This window comes from Hipposideros armiger, unplaced genomic scaffold (genome assembly GCF_001890085.2).
Source record: "Hipposideros armiger isolate ML-2016 unplaced genomic scaffold, ASM189008v1 scaffold_1485, whole genome shotgun sequence".
Lineage (NCBI taxonomy): Eukaryota > Metazoa > Chordata > Mammalia > Chiroptera > Hipposideridae > Hipposideros > Hipposideros armiger.
This window is the reverse complement of record NW_017732835.1, coordinates 179,721-200,334: the sequence shown is the minus strand read 5'-3', so window position 1 is coordinate 200,334 and position 20,614 is coordinate 179,721. Positions and strand designations below refer to the sequence as shown.

Sequence of the window (20,614 nt, the reverse complement as noted above, 5' to 3'; positions counted from 1 at the left end):
AAAAAGAAGGCTCAAAACATTTAAAAGTTGACTGGAATTGGTATTTGAACTGTCAAATATTTTAGATGCCATTGTTAGTCAATTGTTTCTTCTATTATGGTCAATACAGTATTTGTCACTATTGTATCTAGTGACATTTACTTCCTCTAACATATTACATTTAGTCACTGCTTTAGCAAAGTTCTCTGTGTATTCTTTTTTTTTTAAAGATTTTTATTGGGGAATCGGGGGATGGGAACAGCACTGGGGAATCGGGGGAAGGGGAACAGACAAGTTGCTGTCGTTTTGTTCTTCAATCTACTTGTGGAGGATGTCGCTTCACTGGCCCAAGTTGGCACCATCATTGCGCTCTTCCCTGGCGAGGCAGATCAGTCGCGGGCTTCTGGACGGCCTCTCACAGTGGCTGCTGGCCACTCACGCTGGCTGCTGGCTACACACAGTAGTCCATGGCAACCCACTGCAGCAGGGGCTGCAGGCTATGCAGTCACCGGCACCTCACGGCAGCCCAGCTCCAGGCTGAGCTGTTGTTCAGCATCTTAGCTATAGAGGGCAGTGTCACTGACCCATATATGTGGGATCCCAACTGGGGCCCTCTGGCGTCCCAAGCCAGCTCTTAACCAACATGCCACTCAGCTGGCCCTCTCTGTGTATTTTTTTTTAAAGATTTTTTATTGGAGAATTGGGGGGATGGAACAGTGCTGGGGAATTGGGGGAAGGGGAACAGACAAGTTGCTGTCGTTTTGTTCTTCAGTCTAGTTGTGGAGGACGTCGCTTCACTGGCCCAAGTTGGCACCATCATTGCGCTCTTCCCGGGCGAGGCACATCAGTCGCCAGCTTCTGGACGGCCGCTCACTGCGGCTGCTGGCTGCTCACGCTGGCTGCTGGCTACACACGGCAGCCCATGGCAACCCACTGCCACAGGGCTGCAGCCTACGCCGTCGCCGGTGACCCACGGCAGCCCAGCTCCAGGCTGAGCTGTTGTTCAGCATCTCAGCTGTGGAGGGCAGTGTCACTGGCCTCACACGTGGGATCCTAACCGGGGCCCTCTGGCATCCCAAGCCAGCTCCTAACCATCGCACCACTCGGCCGGCCCTCTGTGTATTCTTAAGATGGCCCAAAATTGCATTAAGTGAAATCACTGACCCACAAAAACAATGCTAGATGCCTGAGAATATCACCTCTGATGAACTCCTGGAAGAAAGGGTTACTTTACATGTGTAAGTGTAGGATAGCATGCTAAAGCCTTGATACTATTTTACATATAAGTTATAATTTGAAGATGCAAACTATTTTAGGAATTTTGAACTTATAATTTTGAGGGACTTACCCAGCATCAATTTTGTAATTCAGTTGGTAAAAACAAAGACAGAGGAAAGAAGTAAAAAATGATGAAATTGCCTAGAAAATCAGACTATTCTGTAAAGATTTATTTTATATGTGGTCTGTAGCATTTCAATTATTCTGATTTAAAGAACTTATGTGTGCTTGGATGAATAAGGAGACTGAAAAAGTAAGGGAGTAATTATAGTAAATATCAGAGGATATTTGAATTATTATAAATGAAAAGGTTTAATTTAAAATCCACAAAGACAATACAACAGATAGAAAAGTATACTCTATATAGGTTAATTTAACTTTAGCCTGTTTTAAACTTCAAATTAAGGAGTAATTAATAATTTAAGATTTAATAATGCAATAGGTAAGTAGTGATAATTTACTAAAATGATAATGACTCCATTTTTATGATACCAAAAAAAATAGCAGTGTGATGGCTAATTTTATGTGTCAATGTGGCTAGACTATGGTGGCTAGTGTTTGGTTCAACATTAGTCTAGATATTGTTGTAACAGTGTGATTAACATTTATAATCAGTTGACTTTAAGTAAAGCAGGTTATTCTATATATGTGGGTGGGGCACATCCAATCAGCTGAAGGCCTTAAGAGCAAAGACAGATTTCCTGATGAAGAAATATTGCCTTCAGACGGCAACACAGAAATTCTGCCTTATTTTCCAGGCTTCAGAGTCAAGGCTGCAAAAGCAACTCTTACTTCAATCTCCATCCTGCCAATTTGCCCTATAGAGTTTCTACTTGCTGTCCACAACATCCTTTAAATCAATTCCTAAAAATCTCTCCCTTTTCTTTCTTCTCTTTCTGTCTCTCTCTCTCTCAATCTCCCCCCTGTTAATTCTGCTTCTCTTGAGAAATCTAATACAAGCAAATTTGAAATACAAAAATCACTTGGCTTTCTTTTGGACACTAGCATCAATTACCCGGCAATGTGGGAATTTCTAGGTATACGGCAGTATATACAAAAGATCTCTCAGCCATGTTAAAAATACATTAAAAATGATTTTTAATGTCTATAGGTTAGGGAAATTGGTGGTTGCTTTATTTGAGATGAAAAAAATCTAGATAATTTAGTTAACAAAGGTCAACAATTCAATGTAAATGATTTTTAAAATGAAATTAATTAAATAATCTAGTGTGTGTGTGTGTGTGTGTGTGTGTGTGTGTGTGTGTGTGTTTGTGTGTGGTCTTCAGACAAGACAGATACTAGAATTGAGCAATTCTTTGGTTTGTAAAGATGTCAACAATACTACAGATAATTTTTTATAAGGCTTTAAAAGATATGCTATCTGAATTCTGATTTTTTAACACAGGGAAGATTTTAAAATAAAATATCCTAAAAGAATGTGATTTTAATTTTTAAAACATACATTTACCTTTCTTAGTTTTAAAATTTAATTGATTTCCCTTTTTGAATTTAATCTGTTCTCATCCATTTCCCCAAATATTGATTGTGTACATAATACAGCATTATGTGCTACCTGAAACTTACCTTAATGACATTTTGTTTCTGAGTGTTGTTGGTGGTATTCTTAAAGGAAACTACTGGTGTATAAGGAAAGTACCTAATGTCAGAAATGTTTAGTTCTTTAGATCTACTGTAACAAAAATGCAACCTAGAATGTTAGAGAATGAGACTCTTTTGATACATGTAAAATTATGATAAAAAATAACCTTAAGATTTGTTTTTACTGCTACCCTTCTTCTGTACTGCAGTACATCTTTTGAATGAAAAACCGACATTAAATTTAGATAACAGACAAGAAATTACAAATTTTAATTATGAAAGTGATGAGAGTTGCATTTAGCCATATATTTCCTTTATTGTTATACTTGAGAATTTCTCTTGTACATAAATGAATATTAAAACATGCTCAGTAGAACATAAACTAGGCACAGGAGATTACATGCTCTCCATTGAGGTGCTTTTCCCTGTGGACTCCAATTTTCATATTCTGTCAATAAAACATAATGGTTAAGAGCTCAATTTCGTTTCAGTGAGAGGAAATAATTGAATCAAAGCTGAAATATTTTGATATGTACGTTCAGATCTATCAAGTTCCTTATTTCCTAAAATAGAAAAAAATATTATAAAATTAAAAGCATTCACTTGCTTTTCCTACCTTTAGAATAAGATAATCAACTTAGGAAACTTAGCCTGGCTTTAAGAAAATGAAAGCTTCCCCCCCAAATCCCACAGTGTTTAAAAATCTGTATGGTACCCCTTGCCAGCAATGTTATATTCACAAATATTTCTAGAATGCCACTTGTATTGAAGGCACAAAAACCAAACAGATAAAACTATATCCATTAGTTAACTTTATTTTTGGCACTCTGCCAAAGTAATTTTTTCATGCTAGGTTTTGGGTACCTAGAACCCTCCAAATTTTGCTGTGTGTGTTTCTCCATCAGTTTTTTTCTCCTGCATTCTAATAGGATTCTTGTTAGAAATTAATTAACTTAATTAAAAAAATTTATTTATTTATTTTTTGATGTCTGTGTAGTGAGCAAGATTCTAGCCTTTGGATATAATGGTTATCAGGAAAAAAGAAAGTTCCATACAGAAAAATAGGGGAGAAAACCTCTTATCAATTTTAAAATGGAATAAATAAGTAGAAATGAATAAAAAGTATCATTTCAGAGAATTATTAGTGCTATGAAAAAAATAAGCTGGGTTAAAAGATAGAAAATAATGAGGAACCTACTATAATAATAGCTGAAATTTATTGAGAACTTACTTTATTGGGCGCTCAAATCACTTTGTTTGATTTATCATACTTAATCCTCTTAATCACCTCTTGAGTTAAGCCATCTGACTCCAAGGCCTATACATTTAACCATTATGCTATATGCCCTGTCTTTCAAAAAAGAAATCAACAAAGCTAAAAGGTAGCTTTCTATAGAAACTGATCACCAAATTGAGAAAAGGCACAAATCAAGTTGTAGGAATTAAATAAATGAAACACAACAGATAATGCAGAAATAATATAAGAGAATTTCATTAAAATTGGACAAAATAAAATTTTTAAATTTCTCTAAAGTAATTAAATCAACCAAGACCCCCCCCCACACACACACACACACAGATCCCAGAATGAAATCATTTTACAGAAAATTTTTCCCCAACATTCAAAAAGTAAATAATTGGAATCTTACGCAAAGTGTAACCAAAATATTAAAAGAATAGTGTTCCTAAGCTTCAAACTTATATGAAGCTACTACACAATCTTGAAGTCAAAATAATATAAGCAGAAATGAAGGCGCTTATAGGCCAATGATAGTTCTAAAATTAAATACAAAAATTATAAGTAAAGTATTAACAAGAATCTAGCCACCTGTAAAAGAAACCTCATGTGCAAGTTGGATTTATCATGGGCATGAAATAGTAGTTTAAAAGTCGGATTACCAGGCCATCACTTAACTCCCAGTACCTATATGAAGTATATAAATCTCACCGGTTATGTTGTATACATTAAATTTATGTACAGCTTTTTGTATTCAAACATTTTTAAATAAAGTGGTTTAAAAATAAGAACAAAGGAAAACAATGACTAAACAAAAGCGAAACAGGAAATATATATAGAAGATTTAAAAAATTTAAAAAAACCACATACCTCTCTCTTTACAATAACTCGAAAATTATTGTATTAGTGAAATGGACCAACTTTTTAAAAATTGTATTTACTCAAAGAGGAATTGAAAGCACAAATACATTTAAAAAAAAGTTAAGAAGTATTACTTCCAAAACAGATTCCAAAAAGAAAAAAAAATACATTTTTTGATGTAGTTTACACAATTAAGACATTAAAGGAAAAAAATTGGGGATAATTTCAAGAGGTGCAGAAAAAATATCTGGTAAAATTAAACATTCATTCAAGATAAAAAGCGCATAGCAAAATAAGGAAAAGAGAAAACTTCTGTAACTTGGCCATGAGGACTAATGAAAAACCATCTAAAGAAAATATGTGTAATGGTGAAACATTGTCCCTAAAGTCAGGAAGAAGAGAATGTGTGTCTCCTATTACAGCTCATGTTCAATGTTTCACGAGAGGATTCAAGAGTTTTCATGTTGGTAAAGTAAATAACTCATATAAAGATTAGAAGACAGAACAAAACTTGCATTTTTTATGAATAACATATGATTGTTATAGAAAATCCAAGTGAATCAACAAACTATTAGAAATAATAAGAGCATTACATAAGATTCTTGGATAGTAGACTAATATAAAAATAATTTATATTTTTATAAATCAGCAAAAATCAATTAGAAAATATAATTTTAAAATACCACTTATTACAGCAACAAATAGATGTTACTAAGGAAGCTAATTTGATAGTGCAAGAACTTTACTGAAAAAGTTTCAAAACTTAACTGAAATATTTTCAAATAGACCTAAATAAACTATCTTTATTAATATAAATAGCCAATTCTGTAAAGATGTTAATTCTTCTTAAATTTATCTGTAAGTTTAATGTACTTCCAACCAAAATTTCAGGGTCTTTCTGTGGAATTGGTAAGCTTATCCTAACATTAATTTGCAAGAGGAAAGTGGCAAGAATAGCCCAAATATTCTGAATAATTTGGGAAAGGAATGAATCGGGAGAACACCTCCTCCCAGGAATCAAAGCTTCTTGTAGCATTTGCAGCTTCTGTGGTGTGATGGTGATGATTGTCAGTACCTGCTGAAGGAGTAGTTTGTGACAGACAAAAGCTGTCATCAGGCACAGCTAGAAAATTCAAATAAAATACAACAAAACAATGTTTCATAGCATCAGAGATTTGCTAAAGCAACAAAGACTGGAGGGTGAAGATTTCAAAGCAGGAAATCTACAGAGAGGTGGGCTGTTGTTAAGCAAGTTGCTCTTTCTCTGGGGCCATGTTTTGCTTCTGGGCCCAGGTGTAGGGGTGAAAATCTGGGCTTGGCCCTGGCAGAGGCCGCATTTTGGGAAACAGAGAAACCAGCAGAGTTTTTGTTGGCCTTGTGAGGCTCGAGAAATAAAATTGGAGAGCTGAGTATCTCAAGATTCAGGTGAGAGGTAGAGGTGGAGGCATGAGCCCAATGGACGCCCATTTTGTACTCAAGCTATTAGTTTAATTTTGGACCTGTGAGAGGCAGGAGGCAGAAACCCTCTTGAGGTCAAAGCAGATGATTAAAAATAATAATAATAATAATAATAATAATAATAATAATAATAATAATAATAATAATTTCAGCGTGCTAAAGTAATAAGGGATTGGAGTTCAGAACCCACCAGGGAAAGGCAGCAGTGAACCCACGAGGGTCTCAGTGGAAAGCCCTGGAAGTCTAACCCTTGAAAGAGGGGCAGCCAAGCTTTACATAAACTGTAACCCAGCCTTGACAGAGTTGTGTTTGCATTAAGGTGAGCAACCCTGTGTCCATCTGGTCAGCAGAGGAAAAGGTAGAATTCTCTACATTGTTTTATAATACACATGTTGTTAGGTGTTTAATAAGAACTTAATAGTCATATCAAGAGTTTCTGCAAATTACTTCTGTGAAACAAACTTCCAAAAGTTAATTGCTTAAAACAATAACAACTGATTATTATTTCTCACAGTTACTGGTTTGTCTGGGTCTACTAGGCAATTTCTCTGCTGTTACGTAGAGTCCTCAGGGTTCAATGATATGGCTGCATTTCACTGGAGCTCAGTTGGGGTTGAAACAAAAAGATGACCTCTCCTCTTCCATGGCCTTTCTCAGTGGAAATTCTCCTGCAGGAGAGCATGGATTTCTCCATATGCTGTGGTGCTTCCAAGAGAGCCAGTGCCAAGCTGCCAGGTCTCTTAAAGGCTAGGCCCAGAACTGACACAATGTCAGGTCCTCATTCAAGCGGAGGAGAAACAAGCTCCAGTTCTTGATGAGCCGAGTGGCATATGCACGTAAGGAGGGGAGGAATTGTTGGTGGCCATCTTTAAAGAGAATGTACCACACCAAGAAACAGAGCATATTACCAAAACCAGAGAAAACAAAAGTATCTTGAAACTATAAACAGAGCCACAGGTGATTCAGATGCTGGAGGATTTAGAAAGAGTTTGGAGTATTTGAAGGTGGTGATAATGGGGGTTAATATGTCAAAGGATGGATAACAACAAAAACAATACTGTAGGAGAGAGAGGCAAGTGCCAGATCATCTTGGGCTTGTGGCCACACGGTGTAGAGTCAGACTTTTCTTTAATTGCAATATGAAGCAATTGAGAAATTTTAAGAAAAGAAGTGATATGATCTGATTCTCTCTGCATAAAACAGTTTGAAATTGAGTAGGAAGAGAAGTGGGAGATGGCTAATTCAGGAGAGAAATGACAGTGATTTGAATACTTGGCAGGAAGAGAAGTGAAAAAAAAAGAGTATCATTGTTATCTCTATATCTCTTTGACTAGAAAACATTAGTTTCCAAGTGGGAGATAATGCCAATAAGTTTATCTTTTAAATTGCTTTAAATGAGATTTGAAATTAGAGGTATAGTACCTCTAATTTACTCCTTAATTGAAGTATAATATGAATATAGGAACACACATACTTCATAAATGGAAAGTTGGATAGATTATTACCAAGTGGACACACCTAGGTAACTTTTTGGTATCCTCTTCTAATTACTACTAACTCCTCTTTCCTTTCAAAAGGCAACTGCTATTCTGTCTCCAAATGTAAATTAGTTTTTCCTGATTTTCAACTTTATAAGAAATAGAATCATTTAATATGCATTTTTGTTTCTGTCTTGTTTTGTGGCATCGCATTGTTTTTTCTTTTTCACGATTTCTAAATCATCTCCTCCTTTCACCCATTTCACTCTGTCCTCAACCAAAAATGTATACACTTATCCTTAAAAAGTATCTTTGTTCTGAGAACCAAAAGGCTGGTGATGGAAGAGAAACATTAGTTCTAAATCACAATTAATTTGGACATTGATTAATATATTACTTCTCAGTGAGTCACTATTTTAATAATAACTAATGAAAGGAGGCAAATGGAAGCAAATACAAATAAGAAACATTTCCGCTGAGAGTCATTTGTATAGCAGCAATTATATATTGTGTAGCACCACATTGGTCCCAGTTATATTTCACTCCTTTCTGCCCATTAGCCTGAGAGGGAAAATCATCAGTGAAGAAAGGAGAGAGAGAACATCAGAGTTCAAATATGATAATTTGTGACAAATGATTTATATCACCATATAGCATCAACCCAGTCTCATTCATAAATTCTCTGTAAAGTGAGGAGAGCCAAATTTTAACGTATAATGAATTTATGGAAACTGCTCTTCAAATGAAATATTACGAATATTTTATTTCCTCTTTGCTTACGGCAGAGCTTCTTTACGCAAGTTTCTTCTTCTTCGCACATAGAGCAGGATGCTCCTTTAGCATAAGGGGGCCTATTTCGAATATTTCCTCTGTAAGAAAGAGAAGCATTGATCAGCCAAATGGCTATTAATTTCTCTAGTTGCGTGCATATATGCAAGTGGGTTTGGTTACTCAGTAAATCATGAGTGTTACAAATGAAAAATAACAATTTTCCTTCCAATTTTATGCTCATTTCTTTTGTAAAAAGAGAAATAAAAAAACTAATAAAACTGTTCTTTACAGGGTATGTCTAATATACATGGCAATTATATTATTGAATATTTAGTGGAACACAAATTAGATGGAACCCAGTGTAATTGTGTATGTGACAGTCACAAATTTTTTGTTGTAAAACACTGGGATTATCTTGTTTTTGTAAATGGAATAAGCAAAATTTAAATTGCAATTGGAAATGTATGCTTTATGGTTTAATATAAAAGTACAATAGCATAGTCCTCTAGTTCTGTTTGATGATGCACCAAAATATGGTTCCATTTGATCAACATTTTGGCAACTGTTATGCCTGCTTCTCAATAATATAAGCTGATACATTTTAACAAACCTCTTTTTTTTCCATCTCTGTTTGTGATTTTTCTAATATTCAGTTGTGACAGTTTTTCCTGATTTCTCAGTATAAATCCTTTATCTGATGTTTTGCAAAGATTTTCTTTCAGTCTGTAGATTGTTTTTTTCATTTTATTACAGTGTCTTTGAATAGCAGTAATTTTAAATTTTATTGAAATCTAACTTATGAATTTGCTCTTTTATTGATCATATTTTTGGTGTGGTAGCTGAAAATTTTGGGCTATCTTAGGTCACAAAGATTTCATCCATGTTTTTTTCTAAATGTTTTATAGTTTACATTTTACTTATAGGCCTATGATTCATTTGAGTTAATTTTTGTAGGTTCTATGTTGTATAGATCCAAGTATACTTTTGTTTTTATATATGGATGACAAATTGTTCCAGCGCCATATGCTGAAAAATTTTTTCCACTGCATTGCCTTTGTGCATTTGTGAAAAAACAGCTGAACATAGGTGGTCAACCATGTGTGGGTTTATTTCTGGACTCCTTATTCTGTTCCACTGATCTATTTGTCTATCTTTATGTCAGTATCACAATGTTGTGATTATTCTAGTTATAATAATTCTTGAAAACAATAATGTCAGTCCTGAAATTCATTCTTTTTCTTAATTGTTTCGGCTATTCTAAATCCTTTGCATTTCCATATGAGTTTTAGGATCAATTTGCTGGGATTTTTACTGGTATTGTATTTAATCTATAAAGTGATTAAGTGAAAAATTATATCTTAACAATATTGAGTCTTTTAACCTGTTAATAAGGTATGGCTCTCTAATTATTTATGTCCGTATTAATTTCTGTCATGAATATTATATAATTTTCAGTCTACAGGTCTTTCATGTCTTCTGACAGATTTATCCCCAGGTAATTTATATTTTTTTGATGCTGTTATAAATGGCATTGTCATTTTAATTTAATTTATGCTTATCCATTGCTAATATATGGATATGTAGTTGAGTTTTGTATTTTGATCTTGTATCTCGAAAAACTGCTAAACTTATCAATTTTAGAAGTTTTCATAGATTCCATTGGCTTTTCTATATAGACCTATAAACCAGCAGTCAGCAAAGTGTGGCCCATAGGCCAAATCTGGCCTGTGGTCTGTTTTTGTGCAGTCTGTGAGCTAAGAATTTTAAAAAATATTTAAGGGGTTATTTAAAACAATACAAAAACACAAAGATGAATATATAACAGAATGTATGTGTTATGGAAAGCCTAACATATTTACTATCTGTCATTTAAAGAAAAAGTATTGCCTGCTACTTTACAAAAAAAATTTTACTATTAGATATAATGTTACATACAGGTTTTTCATAGATGTCTTTTATTAGGTTTAAGCAGTTTCCTTCTGTTTCTTGTTGGCAGAGAACTTTTATTAAAAATGAATGTTTGTCTTTTTTTCAATCTATTGAGATGATCATATGGTCTTTAATTTTTAGGTTGACTAATATGGCAAATTACATTGATTGATTTTAGAATGTTAAACCAGCCCTACATTCCTGGAATAAACTTCATTTGGACAAGGTATATTATGCTTTTACTATATTGTTGCATTGCTAAATTTTGTTTAGAATTTTTGTTCATAAGAGAGTCTCCTTTGTAATTATTTTTTCATTTTATTTCTCTTATGTAATATGTGTCTTTTGAGGAATTTCCCCCACTTTTTCCAAGTTGTCTCTTGATTAATTAATTAACCCCATTATCATTTTGTAATGGCCTTTTTTTTTTATTCCTGGTAACATTTTTTGCTCTGAAGTCTATACTACCTGATGTCTACTGCAGCTTTATTTTGACTAATGTTAGCATTGTAAACCTTTTCCCATCCTTTTTCTTTTCATCTGTTTGTGTCTTTATATTTAAAGTATGCTTCTTGTAGGCAGGGTACAATTGGTTCTCAATTTCTTATCCAGTCTCATAATCTCTGCCTTTTCATTTGTGTGTTTGTACTACTTACATTGGATGTGATTATTGACATAGGTAAGGTTGAGTCTGTCATCTTCTAATTTATTTTCTTAGTTTAATCTGTCCTTTGTTTCCCTTCTCGTTAAGTTATGCATTTATCATTCTTGCTTCTGAGAGGGAGTGGCCGAAAATACAGAAAGAGATATGCACATTTGTGCCCCTCCATAGCAATTTTGGAATAGCTCAGCTTTTTTTTTTTTTTTACCAATCCTGTATATTTATTCTTTGCCTGTTTTTTCATCTTTTCTACATTTTATTTAAAAGTTTTTGTTTGTTAAAGAGTGGATTGTTAGTAGATTTTGTCTTCTTCCTTGTACGGATTCAATGCAATCAAAGTTCCAAGTTTCATTTTGGAGCCTTTCATTAGGCTTATGTTGTATTGCTATTTAGATATGCAATTCTCAGCAAGGCAATTAAAAATTATGTTATTTTTTCTTAGAAGATGTGCTTTTCACCATCATTCCCAATTATTTACTCATTCCAGTTATGTTATATAATATTAGTGAAGCATCTGCCCATCTATTTTGTGTCCCAGTATTTAGAATAATAGTGTGGCAATATATTTTATATTATCTCTTTTTTTGCTTAACAAACAATCTCCATCATTTTCCCTCTCAAGTTTAATATTTCATGACAGGTATGATTCTTTGCACAGAGTTATATTCTCTTACTGCTTTCTATTTTCATCTATTCCTTTTGTTTAGCATTATAGAGGGAGACTTCACTTGCCAAAATATTGTCTTTTTAATATAAGATTCTATTTTTGGAAACAATTCATAACATTTATTTCAGTATAAAATATTTTTAATAGCAAAATAACTTACGTAGGTCCATAGTTACATACAAATATTGCAGTTTCAGCTGTCCCAAGGTGAGGACACATTGTAATTGCACAACCAACTTTATATGAATTGGCCCAAACTACCTGTAAGGAAAGGAATTTTTACATAAAATATGCCAAACAGCTATGCAAACAGTGCATTATGGGAATAGGTATAATCTTTGTCATGCTACAAAAAATGAATGTACCCAAATAATTATTGGCTACTTTTTTCTTAATTTCTAATATTTAGTTTAAATTTTTAAAGGCTGCTTTTTTGAAGGCTACTAACTAAATCTTCATAAATCAAAAGAATATAATATATAGCCAAAACAGTAATTACTTCTAGATGATTTATGAAGTACATTTTTATTTTCCCATTGGGTATATCATACAAACAATATTAAAATCAATGAAATGATTTCATTTCACAATAAATGAAAACAATAATTAACTTTTTTTTCTCTGAAACATTCTGCTTAGTTTATGATCACTAAATTTTGTGGTCTTAACCATATTCTTACCTCTGTCAAATCATGAGACAGATAAGGATAGAGATTAAGTACATACTGAGTTTATTGCAGAAAAAAAATGCTTGCCATGAGGATGGTGAATCTTTATTTTTGTTTAGTTGCAAAGAATAGCGGTTATTAAAAAAAACAAAAACAAAATATTTCTCTGGAAAACAAACCAGGGGGAGAAAGATAAAGAGGTGAAAACATTACTATTCCTTTGTGATAATGACAGAATGGAATTTTCCTCCATTTCCACAATGAACGATGGGAAAAACACTTATTTATTCCATTTGGGAAAAAAAAATCCAAGAAACATTGATGTAGATTTGACAGCACAAATCAATTTTCTGGACTTATTTATTTCACAATTTAATTATCAAAATGTATTGACGTATTTTGTAAAGTGATGTGTTAATCACTGTTTCCCAGGGCCTGGGTGTAGCAGTAATCAGCAGTTTTGCAAAAGATATTTTAGTGGCTGTTTGTCTGAGAGGCAGCAAAATGCAGTAAAAGCCCAGTGAACTGAGAAAAAATAAGTTTTGCTTCTAATCATGTGCGTGGCTTTGGAGAGTGACAGATTGATTCTGAGCTAGTTTCCCCACTTAATCAAATGAGATAAAGCAAGATCCTTAAAATACCCACTCCTTTTGAGTATTTTAGGAAGTTAATAAACTATAACAAAGAGGAAAAATCAGTTCATTCTAGCTACACCAGAACTAACATACCGTATTTGCCAGCGTATAAGACGACTGGGCGTATAAGACGACCCCCTAACATTTCCACTCAAAATACAGAGTTTGTTATATACTCGCCGTATAAGACTACCCCCTCTTCCGCACACCTTCCACACACCAAATAAAAGGTAAAACAATATCAGATTTGATTTGGCCCACTGAAGTGCAAACAAGCGTATTGTATTTCGTGTCACCACATAACCGTTTTGGCGATGTTGAGCCACCATGTCTGCTACATGTTTTTCGAGTTCTGGCCAGTGTGGGGTGCCTCTTCTTAATGCACACTTACCCCTTGGCATACTCTTTAATGCTTTCTCATTTGATTTCCAGTCCCGAACCATCTTTTCTGTTACTCCATATTGTCTTGCAGCAGCACAATTATTATTTTCCTTAGCAAAGTTTATAACTTTCAGTTTAAAATTTGCATCATACTTCTTTCTTTTGGCTGGTGCCATGATAGGGATGATAGGGGTTTGACTGGTCGACATTTTCTATGCTGTACTGTACAATGGTGCAGTATTGTGGTTGGCTGTTGGCTGTATACAAAGCCTGATTTGATTGGTCCCTGCTCCCTGTTTGCCCGCCCTGTCACTATAGCAGTCTGGTCCACCCTTGCATCAGCATCTCCCTGGGACCTCACTAGTGCGCAAGTGCGAGCTCTTCAACATTCTAACAGGCACCATGATAGCACAAAATCGCGAATCTTCAATGCATATGTAAAGAAATATACGGTAACCCGAATTTACCACACTCGCAAAATCGCACACAGCCGACCATACACCCAGCAGCGCTGCTGATGCCTGAATGGTATGTGGAATGAAGTGGGTGGGCATCAGGAGGCCACTATGGCACGGGGCAAGCACTATGGGCAGTCTATCTGAAGTGTACCTGGCGTATAAGACGACCCCCCACTTGGAGGCATATTTTTCAGGGCCAAAAAATCATCTTATACGCCGGCAAATACGGTAGATGTTAGTATTAGCAGGGAAAACATTAATTAGTGTAACTGTATCTCATATGGTTAAAAAGCTAGATGAAAGATTAAACATCCTAGATATAGTTACTGATGATATAAAAAGGACAAAAATAAAACTTTTAGAGATTTAAACTTTAACATCTAAGATAAAAAATAAACTAAAAGTAAATGTTATTAATAGTAGATTAAACATTACAGAAGAAAAGATGAATGAACTTAAATATACATCAATAAGACTATATAAAATTAATCACAGGGTGAAAATAATTCAAGAAAAAAGAGAAGAGAGCAGTAATGAACTGTGGGAAAGCTCAAATGGCCTCCCCAATAAGTAACTGGATTCTGGGAAGAGAAAAGTGAGAGAGAGTGATGGAAATATTTCAAGAAACATTGCCAGAATTTTTCCAAAATTGATTTAAACTATAGATTATAGTTCCAAGAAACTCAGGAAACTGCAGCACAAAAACGTGAAGAAAACTTTAGTACATTTTGAAATTGCCCCAGACCTGTATTAAAGAAAACATTTTAGTCAATCAGGGAAAAAAGACACATTACTTACACAGGAATAAAAAAATGGATTACAGTAGACATGTAGAAATAATGCAAGGAAGATGACAGTGGAGTAATTTGAAAAGTTCAGAAAAAACAAAACTCCATAGAATTCTATGGAGTTTTTATCCAATTTTATTATCCAATAAAAATATCTTTCAAATGAAGGTGAGTTTCCTGAATACTAAAAAGAAGCTTAAAAGAAAATGCTAAAAACCTTGTCTTGTGATTTATTGAAATGTGCATAAATAAGAGCTAATCGATAAAATGTTAAATATTTACCTGTGTATAATGGCCACAAATTGCAGAACATGATAAACTACTATAATCATAATATTCAGTTTCATTATACCAAGCAACAACAGCAAATTTTGGTGTAAATATGCTTAATCCTCCTAACCAGATATTTTCTCCAACATATTCAAAAATCGGATGGCATCCATATGATTCCCTTAAGCAGGAGTTGTGTTCGAATTTGCACTTGTTTGCCCATGCTTTAGCAGCCTTCGCTAAACCTTCATCCCAAGTCTGAAAGATAAAAATAATTTAGAGTTAGTTGCCCATATTTGTTTGGATTAAAGCTATGCTAATGACAGTCATCAAATTTTGTTTAAATTTATTATTTTAATAAGATATAATTTCTGTTTCATGTTTTATCACGTTTACAGTTAGTCATTTTTTTTTTTTAGTTCTGCTTCAGAAACATTCTATGACCCACTGACAGTTCATCTTTGTATGTCCAGTACCTAGCAGATGGCCTGGTACAGAAGAGGCAATCAAAATATAATTGAATATGATTGAAATAAGTCAGAGTTCAGTCTAGTAATTCAGGTGGTCATGCAAATATATTATAAGTAAAGAAGGAGTACCTATTTAGAATTAAAAAGTGGAAAAAGCCTCTTAGAACACTAGGTATAGAATATCCTTAATTTGATCAAGAGTGTCTACAAAAGAAAAAGCACATCAATGTAAAATGGTGGAATATTGAAAACTTTCACACAAGATTGGGAATGAAACAAGATGTCTCATTAATTTCCATTTTAATGTACTGGAGGTTAGGTAGTATATAAAATATGTACACTATAAATATATAAGACAAAAAGATATATAAAATGTGTAATGACTGGATTTAGCGTTATTCACAGATGACATGACTGGGTGCATAGAAAATTCAAATGAAGGTACAAACAAAACTATAAGAAATAAGTGAAATTATCAAAGTTGCTAGATACCATGAAAATATACAAAATTGTATTTCCATATATACTCCAGAAACAAATAGCATGAAAAATATCAAATATGTGTAAATAAATTCAATAAATTAATTATATATAAAGATCTCTACACTGAAAAATAAAAAAAAACATTAAGAGAAATTTTAAAAGAAATACATGGAGAGATATACAATGTCCATGGACTGAAAGATTCAATATTGTAAAGAATGTTGATCTTGATATTTAATTCACTTTTAATGAAAATCCAAGTAGATTTTTCCTGGTGAAAATTGATTATAAAATTCATATGGCAATTCAAAGAACCAAAAATAACTAAGGCAAACTTTAAAAAGTAAAACAAAGCTATGGGACTTGTTCTACCAGATATCAAAACATCATAAAGCTACATTACAGACATTACGGTATTAGCACAAGGGGAAAGAAAAAACCCAGTGGAACAGAATAGAGTCCAGAAACAATTTTTGACAAAACTGACAATGTCTTAATGTAGCTCTTATTGGTAAGATGGTTTTTAAAAATATTTTTATTTTAAAGTGATTGTAGGTTCTCAAGAGTTTACAAAAGTAGTGCACAGAGGTCCTGTATAAACTTCACCTAGTTTCCCCACTAGTAATTATTTACATAAATATACTACAATTATCAAAATCAAGATATTGACATTGATACAACCAATAGAACTTAAGATTTCAATAGTTTTGCATGCATTTATTTTGTGTAGTTGTATGCAAATTGTTACATGGGTAAATTGAAGTAACCACCCCCACAATCAGTATATATAATTCTTCCACCACCACAACGATCCCTCATGCTAATCCTTTAAATTCACACTCACTCTACCACCCTATCCCTAACACCTGGCACTTACTAATTTGTTCTCTATCTCTATAATTTTGTCATTTCAAGAATGTTAAAAAAGAAAATTTCAAAGTATGTAACTATTTTGAGATTGGCTTCCTGTTAACGCAACATAATTCCCTTGAGATCCATCTACACTGTTTCATGTGTCAGTATATTTATTGCTGAGAAGTATGCTGTATGGATGTACCATAGTTTGTTTAATCTTTAATTATTGATGGAAATTTGGATGTTTACAAGTTTGGTCTATTACAAATAAAGCTGCAATGAATATGTGTGATCAGGTTTTTGTGTAGCAATATGTTTTTCTTCTTCTAAGATAAAAGGAAAAAGAAAAAGTGTCCAGGATCCATCCATGTTGTCGCAAATGGCAGTATTTCATCTTTACTTATGGCTGAGTATTGTATTTCCATTGTGTATATGTACCACATCTTCTTTATCCAATCATTTATTGAAGGACACTTTGGTTTCCATGTCTTGTGAAAGACATTATTCCACTGTGAATAATGCTGCAGTGAACATATGGGGTACATATATCTTTATGGATAAATGTTTTCAGATTTTTGGGGTAGATACCTAAAAGAAGTATTGCTGGGTCATATGGTAAATCTATTCTTAATATTTTGAGTAACCTCCATACTCTTTTCCATGGTAGCTGTACCACTTTACATTGCCACTAGCAGTGTATGAGGGTTCCTTTTTCTCCACAGACTCTCCAACACTTGTGCATTACTTGTCCTGTTGATCTTGAGATTATCATGCTAAGCAACATAAGTCAGACAGAAAAAGTTGAGACCAATATGACTTCACTCATATGTGGGCTACAAAACTGAACGCAGCAAACAAAACCTCATGGATACAACAACAGTTTAGTGGTTACCAGAAGGTAAAGGGGTAGGAGGAGAGGGGGTGGTAGAAGAGAAAAAAGGGGGTCAAATATATAGTGATGGAAGGAGAACTGACTCTGGGTGGTGAACTCACAATGTGATATATAGATGATATATTACAGAATTGTACACCTGAAACCTATATAATTTACTAACCAATGCCACCCCAATAAATTTAATAAAAATTAACAAAAAACTATCAAATGGAAGGAAAACAATTCTTTCATATGAGCCTACTAATGAGCCAAATAAAGTTTTGATAAGCACTTAAACAACAAAAACCAAAAACCAAAAAACCCCTCAAAATGTGCCCAGACTGCGATTGGTGGTTTTCTTATTAAATATACGTTTAATTTTTTAGAATAAGAGTGCCAAACTATTTTCAAGAGTGGCTGTACCATTTTATGTTTCCACCAGCAAAGTATGACAGATATAGTTTCTACACATTTTCTCCAGTATTTGATATCGGCACTATTTTTTATTTCTTATAATAGCTTTTCTAATTGTTCTGTGGTGATATCACATTGCGGTTTTTTTAAATTTGCTTTTTCCTTGTGGCTAAGGGTGTTGAACATATTTTCATGTGTTTATTTTCATCTGTATTTCCTTGTGATAAAATATCTGTTCAGTCTTCATTTTCTAATTAAATTTTTTTTTTTTTGCAGTTGAGTTTTGAGAGTTCTTTATATATTCTAGGCAGGAGTTCTTTCTGAGATAAGTGGTTTGCATATATTTTTATCTACTCTGTAGCTTGTCTTTTCATTTCTTAACAAGGTATTTTACAGGACATAAGTTTTTAATTTTGATGAGCATAAATTTATTGACTTTTTCTTTTATTGCTGTGGTTTTGGTGTCGTGTCTAATCAAAATAATCCACCATATTAGGAAGCCTCATCCAGCTGTAGGTTCTAAGAACTTTCTCCACTTTTTCTTTTAAAAGTTTTATAGATTTAGGTTTTTGCATTTAAATATGTGATTCATTTTATTTTAATATTTTGTATAAGGTATAAAGTTTAGGTCAAAATTCACTATCTTTTTGCTTATGGATGTCAAATGTGTATAGAGTTGTTCATAGTATATGTGTGCAAGGTCTGTAGTGATATCCTGGATTCATTCCGGATATTGGTAATTTGTGCCATTGTTTATATATTGATCTTTTAAAAGAATCAGCTTTTTATTCCATTTATTTTTTTTTCTGTTTTTCCATTTGCAACTTCATTGATTTCTTCTCTTCATTATTTTTTCCTTCTGCATGTATTTTACTTTTTCTCTTATTTCTTTAGGTAGAATTTAGATTATCCATTTGAGAGCTTTCCTCTTATTTAATATAACCACTTAGTGCTACACATTTCCCTCTCAGCACTTCCTTTACTGCATTGAATAGGTTTTAATATAATATATTATATATATATTATATAATGCGATATATATTATAAAACATTTTATCTATATTTAAATTTTCCTCACGACTTCCTCTTTGACTCATGTATTATTTACAAGTGTGTTTAATTTCCAAGTACTTAAAAAGTTTCTTGTTCTCTTTTGCTGTAGATAACTGTTTTGATATCATTGTGTTCTGAGGACATAATCTATATAATTTCAGTTCTCTTTAATTGGTTGAGTTTTTATTTTATAGTTCAAGATGTGGTCAATCTTGGTTAATGTTCCATAGGCACTTGATAAGACTGTATTCTCTGGTTGTTGAATGGAGGAGTGTTCTATAAAAGTCAATGAGGTCCTAGTTGGCTAATAATAATAATATAAGTTCTCTTTATCCTTGCTGATTTTCTGTCTGTTGAGAGAAGAGTATTGAAATCTCCAAATGTAGTTCAGGACTTTCCTATTTCTTTTTAAAGTTATATTGGCTTTCTTTCCTGTAAGTTAAAGGTGTGTTTTCTGTGGAGTCCAAAATTTTATTACAATTTCTTTGTGATGGATTAATCAGTTTATCATTATGTAATGCCATTCTCTGTCTCTAGTATTGTCTTTGTTCTGAAATCTATTTCATCTGATATTAATAAAGCTACTTCTGCTTTCTTTTGATTAACATTTGCATGATATGCCTTTCTTCATCCTTTTACTTTCAAGCTACCTATATTATTTTATTTGAAGTGAATTTCTTGGTTATAGCTCATTGTTGGCTAATGTCTGTTTGCTTTAATCCCTCCTGCCAATCTCTGTTTTTAAATTGATGTATTTATACTATTTACATTTAATGTACTTTTTGATAAGTTAGAGTATGAGTCTATGATTTTATTGGTTTTTATTTAATCCCTCTAGTTTTCATTTCTGTTTCACTGTGCTGCTTTTCTGTGAGTTACTTGGCCATTGTTTAGAATTCCACTTTGATTTGTCCACAGTGCTTTCAAGTATTTTTATATAGATGTTTTAGTGGTTGCTTTGGTATTACATAATGTATGTAACAAATCACAATCTAATGATGTCAGCATTATACAGTTTGTCTGAAGTACAGAAATATTACAGTAGTCACCCTTATCTGTGGTTTTGCTTCCCACTGTTTCAGTGACTTGTCGTCAGACATGGTCCAAAAATATTAAATGGAAAATTCCAGAAATAAACAATGCATAAGTTTTAAATTGCATGGTGTTTTGAGCAACTTGATGAAATCTTGTGTTGTCGTGCTCTGTCCCACCAAGATGTGAATCATCCTTTTATCTAGCATATCCATATTATGTACACTACCTGCCTATTAGTCATTTAATAGCTGTCTTGGTTATCAGATCGACTGTGATGCTATCGCAGTGCTTGTGTTCAAGTTACCCTTATTT

At 33.3% G+C, this 20,614-nt stretch overlaps 1 protein-coding gene across 1 annotated transcript; it reads right to left on the bottom strand.

Moving 5' to 3' along the window:
• Positions 1-3,324: 3,324 nt before the first annotated feature.
• LOC109377638 (GLIPR1-like protein 1) lies at positions 3,325-20,367 on the bottom strand. The gene is made up of 5 exons (XM_019634057.1): positions 20,308-20,367; positions 15,131-15,376; positions 12,079-12,179; positions 8,671-8,759; positions 3,325-3,419 (listed from the first exon to the last, which is right to left on the bottom strand). The coding sequence occupies exons 1-5, from the start codon at positions 20,365-20,367 to the stop codon at positions 3,325-3,327; spliced, it is 591 nt and encodes a 196-aa protein (XP_019489602.1).
• Between the last annotated feature and the right edge of the window lie 247 nt (positions 20,368-20,614).

What these genes read in the sequence shown, in the direction of transcription:
- LOC109377638 (XM_019634057.1), bottom strand. Translation starts at nt 20,367, where the DNA reads ATGTCTGACGACAAGTCACTGAAACAGTGGGAAGCAAAACCACAGATA. An exon ending in CACAGATAAGGGTGACTACT is followed by an intron (nt 15,377 to 20,307) that starts GTAATATTTCTG and finishes TTTATCTTTCAG; the next exon opens with ACTTGGGATGAAGGTTTAGC. An exon ending in TTTGTGGCCATTATACACAG is followed by an intron (nt 12,180 to 15,130) that starts GTAAATATTTAA and finishes CTTTCCTTACAG; the next exon opens with GTAGTTTGGGCCAATTCATA.